The 7,131-nt window shown below is 44.0% G+C and overlaps 1 protein-coding gene across 1 annotated transcript; it reads right to left on the minus strand.

Moving 5' to 3' along the window:
* ip6k2b (inositol hexakisphosphate kinase 2b) lies at positions 1–6,014 on the minus strand. The gene is made up of 5 exons (XM_039797370.1): positions 5,410–6,014; positions 2,690–2,921; positions 2,433–2,581; positions 1,420–1,595; positions 1–1,314 (listed from the first exon to the last, which is right to left on the minus strand). The coding sequence occupies exons 1-5, from the start codon at positions 5,621–5,623 to the stop codon at positions 667–669; spliced, it is 1,419 nt and encodes a 472-aa protein (XP_039653304.1). The 5' UTR covers positions 5,624–6,014; the 3' UTR covers positions 1–666.
* Positions 6,015–7,131: the final 1,117 nt, after the last annotated feature.

The following is a 7,131-nucleotide window of genomic DNA, read 5'->3' on the forward strand; positions in this document are numbered from 1 at the left end:
GCTTTTACCACAAATGAATGCCTTTATTTATTTTCAAGACACTGTTAACACATAGGTATACAAGAGACATTTTGGCTCTTGCAATAACAAAATAAATCAAAGTCGGTATCCGAACAGATAGAGTGGTAATATGGAATGTAGCGGTTTCCATTTTTTTTAAAACAATCCTTCCAGATAAATAGTCTTTATATAGTCTTTGCAGCTAGTGTTTTTAAATCAATATATTCTTTGTTTAGACAAAGTTTCAGGAATGAAGAAGAGAAAATCAGAAGAAAACAGAGACAGTGACGAAACTAGAATATTACCCTTTTCAAAAAGTCTTTCGTTTATAGGCAAAAAAGGAGGAGAGCAAATGATGAAAAAAAGGCAAATCCCTTCTTCTAGACCTAAATGGATGCTACAGGAGTCAGGGTTAGTTTGTTGAGAGACTGAACTCTTATACAACATTTCTCCTACCATATATAACAAAGAAAAGGAGCAGTCCCAGAAAGACAAAAGTGCAAGTAAGGGCACAGACAGCCCTGTCCTGTGGCAGGTGAGGGAGAGCGGAGGAATGACCACAGACTCTCCCCTGACCCCGAGGTGTCTGAGGTTCCCTCCAAGCAGAGGAGGGTCAGGCCCCCATAGGCGTAAGGACGATGCACCTTAGAGTAGCAGGATTTCAGCTCATGAGCTCTTCCCATGCTTGAAATTTAGATCATGTTGGCTCCAGTCCTCCCAGTCAGTACTGTGATCCTCCACCTGGGAAATGATGGTGATCAGGTTCTGGAGTCCAAAAATGAAACCACTGTCCTGGCCTTCATGCACCACACTGTCCTCTCCGTAGTGCCGACAGGTGGTGTGAGCAAAGTCAATCATGCGCACGTCCACCACGGGGCTGCTGGCCTCTCCTGGGCTGTGGGAGGAGCGACTGCTGCCACTGTTGCTGCTCCCTCCAGCCACGCTAGCACTGCCACCGGCTGAGGAGGAACGAGGGAAACCAAAGGCCCCTTCCTCTTCCTCGTCTTCTTCATCAGACGGCTCATCCTCATCGCCTTCTTCCCCACCACGGTGTCTAGGTCTAGTAGGAGTCCTGGGAGGGTCTCCGTCATAGATAATGAGCAGGGAGCTGGAGTAGAAGCGGTACGACTCGCAGGCCTCCAGGGCAGCTTGCATTTCCCGGAGTCTGCGCAGCACTGGAGACAGCAGCTCTCGCCGTAGGCAACGCCCGTTGTGAAAGAACTGGTAGAGTGCCTCCTTGAAGCCTGCCAGAGTCAGCTTACGGCCATGGTATTTGTTCATAAACATTAGCTGGCCCGAGTCCGACTGGTACACCTGCAGGTCACACAGAACCATGAGCACTACAGCTCCACATGTAACCAAAATAAACAAAAACAAAAAACTACAATGCAAAGAAGTTGTGTTGCATCTCTACCGTACCTGCATGCCACAAAGTCGCACTCCAATAGAGGCAGATGTGCTCTGTTGACACTTCCGCATATGATGGGCTTTCTTCTCCTCCGATGCATCATCCCCATGTTGGCGAGTTCCCATCTTCAAGTCTAAGACACATGGTACTGTGTAGCGCCATGTCAGGTTCTCCAAAAGAATAAATTCTGTGAAAGGGGGTCAAGGATCACACAACAAAAGACCTGTAAACTAACACAGTGTATGCATGCTTATATTACCATCGAAGGCCTAGTCTACACGTCGGGTTTTTTTTTTCAAAAACGGGGGAGGAGGGGTTCCTTGGTTCGTTCTCAAATAAATTTCGTCCACACTAGCACCGTTTAGAAAAATCCCCACATCAAAAACACAATTGGAGCGCTGTCAAGAGCTTGCCATGCCAACAGGCGGAAGACTACCCACCAACTAGAAGTCTGATGGTCTAGTCCAAGACCAGGGACGTTGGCCGTGGGGGCCGTGTGTCATGGCAGAGTTGGATTATGTAGCAGTGACCTCCGTAGCGCATTCTGACACCTCAGTTCCTCAATACAATGAAAGAGTAACTGTACTTTTGTTGTGTAAACATGTAAAAACTCGTGCCATTACCAGTACTATTTTGACCACGTCTGCCATTGCAAGAAATGCCGCCTCATTTGTGATGCCTCACAAAAGGGAGATAACGGCGCACACTGTGACGTTACAAGACAACATGTTTACGCTAAAACACACGAACGTTTCTAAAAGTCTTCACCCTGGCCGGAGTTTTCCTAAAGCTCCGTTTACAGTGAACCGAAACACGTATGTGTGGAAAACATTTTTTGTTTAGGTTTGCACCATTCACCAAGGCAAATTCCACTTAAGTGTACTTACTGTGGCAATAAACCTTTTTCGGATTCTAAGAGGCCAAAACGCATGGAAAAGGCTACGTTTTTATACCAGTGTACATGTGGACTAGGTCACTGCACACTGAGACACACAGTAACAGATGTTCATTCATGAAAGGATACTGTATTGGTTACGGTGCTTTGCATTCTCTTTCATCCTCTGCAAGTGCTGCTGGTGACATTTGAGAGTCCAGGGGTTGTGTTTGATCTGTGGCACCACGTTGCTTTTTTCCAAGCTGAAGAAGAGAACCTCTGCCTCCTCACGATTATAACTGCAGAAGTGAAAACACAGAGAAAAAAATGTCGGCTTTGGTGATACAGGACTTATTTAGGACTAGTCTTGTCGTTGATGAAAAGCATTAAAGTGCATGCACGCTCACCTCACGATCTTGTCTTCTTTTCGGCTGTGTTGAGCTCGGTCTTTGCTGTAGTTGTCATTGTCCAGAAGCGACGAGGACGGTTTCTTGTTGCTCCACTTTAGCATCTTGCTCTTGGGCTCACAGTCTGCTGAGGGATCTTTGTTTTCCAGGTCCCCTGATTCGCTGTGGAGGGGGTAGGCGATGAGGCACAGGTTCCCTTCCTCATCCTCTTCAAAACTGACTGACACTACGCCTGAGACAGAGGGATAAGGTGCACCACAGACTGGTTATGGGTAGTGAACTATAAAAGTAAATTCTATTAAGGTAATCATTTATAATAATGGGTATCATATTAGATAATGTATCCAATTATTGAGAACATGCCTTGCCAGATCTTTTTTAATTCACATTTAGACAAAGATGCACATTCACACAGCCATTTGCATGTTCACATCTCCACATGCAAACACAACACACACATAAACAAACGTGTTATATGAAAGTTGACACCATAGATGTGGCAGAACAATTGAAGTGGAAAGCAGCAACCACAGACAGATCATGTATATGAAGAGCACCAGAAAAAAACAAAACAAAAAAAAAACAGTTTTGTCAGAACAAAAACAGTGTTTATAGGACTCATTAACAAGAGACAAAATACCACACAAGGCTGAAATGTGTCAAACTGAGCAGGACATTTATTGAGCAATTGCTAAGCATCCTCATGAAACACACAACAACTCATTATACAGAGTTTCAGGCAGTCTGCAATGACATGAGAAAATGCAGTTCTCTTTAGACATACAAAAACATACATCAAACAATAGCCAAATAAGCAACAGAGAAGGGGTGCTCATCCACATTACAGATAATCAGTACACTACCATGATTCAGTGACAATCAGTCTATCCATACAGTTCATAAGACAGGCCTTAAATGATGAAACAAGAACATTTGAAGACAAAAACAAACCAGAGAAGGGGGATGGGCTGGAACAGATGTTTCTAGAATCATCTTTTAATGATCAAAGAAACACAGTGTATCTCAATGCCAATGCTAATTTATAACATGATCCACAAAAAGGCAGTTGTAGAGCCCCTAGTAATAGTCCCTAAAAGGGCCTGTGTGTGCGAGTGTGTGTGTGTGTGTGTGGGGGAGGGGCTTGCACTGAGAATAAACATCACAGCTGCAGCAGCTGATACAGATAAAGCACAGACAGGAAGGAGGGATGTGGCTGGGGAAAAAATGATTGCGAGAGAAAGTGGCTAAGATATGGACGCTGCATGATAAACTTTACATCCCACAACACAAGTATTAGTAGTCTTTACATTACGAAACAGCCAGTGAATAACCATAGCCATTTACTATGAGACCAACCTGACCAAACAGTGCCAATGTATGAAATGCACTGGAGTGTTTTTGCATGGTAAACAATGGGCCAGAGGACCCAGTATCAAAGTTTTTTCTGCAGCCTGAGGCCTGGCTGATGTCATGCGCACTGACATCACAATCCTGCAGGAGGCCCAGTGTTTGTCCTTATGGACTGTGTCTTCCACTCAGAGATGCACTGTCATCATACCAACTCAAAGTGTGGGAACTTATGAGTCACTCTGACTGTATTCACAAGGGCGGCTCATAAATGTGTGAAACTGGTGCCTCAATTAATATTTTCTTAGCCTAATATAAATTGGACGTAATATAACATTATCATCAACTATTGTTTTATTAGGTTCAAAGGTTCTGGTTTGTCCATCTGACTTTTATTGTCATTTTACTGATGTCTCAAAGCTTTAAAAAAGGTATCTCTCTAACATGTCTTGTCTTGTCTTATCTATGGATTTCTTCTGATTACAGGCCACTGCAAGGTGTCCCTGACATTTCCTTTTAAATGTCTTTATCTCTAAGCCAAGCTAATGAACACCAGAAATGACTATGTTCTTTAAAAACTTAACAACTCCTATTGTGTTAAGTAAAAAAAGAGAGCGAGAATAGTTTTACTAGCCCCAGAAGTCCTCTACCATCTACTCTCCAAAACCCCATTCCTTAACCTGGGTCTTTTTATAGTCCCACGCTGCATTGCTTAGGGGCCAGGTAGGCCTACAGTATTTCAGACACTGTGGAGCTGGGCACAGCCAGAGGAACATTATATTCCAATTCCATGTGTGTAGGGGAAATGTGTATGGGTGTCCATGTTTCTGTGACGGACCTGAAACCAGATCTGGATGTCTCCTCAAGTGACTTGTGAATGACTTCACTGGTGATCTGACCCATTTATTTTTGATCTCTCTGTGGAACTCCATCTAATCCTGAAACCGAAGGAGTCTTAAAAGCCAGACACGGCACTGAAAGACCTCTGGCTACTCGTCCTAGTCACAGGCCCTCAGCCTGGATGCTACTATGGCTGTGGTGAAATCTCTTCAACACGAGACTGCCCACAAGTCAAATTATACATATTGCAGTGTGTTGTGTACGCCATGTTCTTTGAGCCCTTGCATCAATCCACAACCACACTTTAGGCTACCCAAAGCAAAAATAACAGCCTTAATTACGATCTGAACACAAGTTATTTTTTGGTGCAATGTAATAAAGGCAGCAACTAGTGCAGTGTTATATAGCCTACTGCACAATGTTAGCACAAAAATAAGGAAAAAGACAGAAAGGGTTGAAACTAGGTTGTGCCAATAGGCTACAACATCACACACAGCTTGACACTTAAAACGGATTTGGGATGGCGGTCTTACCTTTATACTGAGGGGTGAACTTCCTCATCTCTGGAGGGAGGCTCTCGTAGAACTGGTGCTCCCGGGGGATGAGGGGTTTGCATATTGTTTGTTCCCCAAATCGTAGCACACAAGAGTGGCCTCCCACCTGGTGCACGAATGGCTCAAGCATCACCCCTTTTCCGGGATATGGAGTCCCGTCGGCCTGCATGAGGGCTTCCAGAGCGGGACTCATCCTCACTCCGAATCGAACAAATGAGCTGGGGGGCCCCACGTCGCTCGGGAGGCAAGCGGCTCGGCCGCTCGTTTGACTCCCTATCCTCGAGCTCTTTTCTGTTCGCTCGCGCGGGGGCGCTGCTGGTCGTCTGCTCAAGCACAGCAGTGAAAAACAAAGGGTTGAACAGGAAGGACAGAGGACACAACAAAACCCCCGTATTCCCTTTCTTTTCCTTTACGAAGGACAAATGATAAAACTCCTCCGCTGGGTTGGACAATCTCCGTGTATGTACGTGTAATAAAATGCTACTTATGCAGCTTTAAAGCTGTTTAAAACGTTTTCAAGCGACGTGCGTTTCTGTCGTCTTCACCGCCTGGCTGTTAACCGAAACTGACGGTCACGGCAGAGCTGATCCTTAAACCAGGAAAACAGCAGAAACAGCCAGCAAGTCCCGCCTCTCATCACAACCAGCCAATCACAGAGCCGCAGCTGTCGCTGGGAGGAGACAAGGCACCAAGGAGAGGATCAAGCAGATCGAGCAAACAAAGAGGAAGGAGAGAAAATAGGGGGGAGGGGAGAACAGGAAAATTACTAGACACAAAAATGTAACACTGTGCCCATTTGTATCAATATACTTGCGAATTTCATTGTTCTTGTTACTTTGAAGACAGGCAGCAGGTTGCATTTAAGTATCGTATTATTGCAAATATCCGTGGAAGCAAGCTACGACAAGTGACTAAAAATGGCACACACAATTTCGACTTGCGTTTTCATGGCTTAACAATAAAAGAGGTGCAAAATGAAAGGGTGTGTTTGGGTGGCATGTACTTGTAGTGGATGTCAAATAATGTAAGTCAATTTAAATGTGTTAACCTGTGTAAATTTTTAACATAAATATAAGTGATACATATATTGTATAATTATGACATGACAGAAATTAGCATTTGTTTCACACCAGTGGCACAAAAACTCAGGAACTAACTCAGGCCAATGCCACGTTCACATCATATGGGATGGGATGGGATGGGAAGATTCCCATGTTTACGACTTGAAGTGTCATCAGACAACTCGGGCGAAGTTGGACCTTTGAGGGTTGAAACCAAAACGACCCATTATTATTATTATTATCAACTAAATGCAATGGTTTAATTATATTGACAATGAAATGAAAAAAACTCCTAATAGGTTTTTCAACCCACTGTTTCTTTCCCTCACCCCACCCATGACAGACTGTTCATTTGAGATAGCATAACACACATTAAAAAAGCTTATAGGCTCTGCGAAAGTGTACACATATTACATTTTCATGGATTGACAATTCATAAAGTAACTGCCTTTGTTTACTGTTTAAGGTGTTGTGTTAACAGTTTTCAAGACGCTTCTTTTACAACATTGGTTTGTGGGGACAATGCGTTTTGGCCCACAGTACTGCAGTTGGCTACTTGTAAAAATTGATCACATGGCTGACTCTCCATGCTGCATCCAGCTCTCTATATATCCATGGTTTGAAGACTTATCAGATGCCA

This window comes from Perca fluviatilis, chromosome 4, assembly GCF_010015445.1.
Source record: "Perca fluviatilis chromosome 4, GENO_Pfluv_1.0, whole genome shotgun sequence".
In the NCBI taxonomy this organism is placed as follows: domain Eukaryota; kingdom Metazoa; phylum Chordata; class Actinopteri; order Perciformes; family Percidae; genus Perca; species Perca fluviatilis.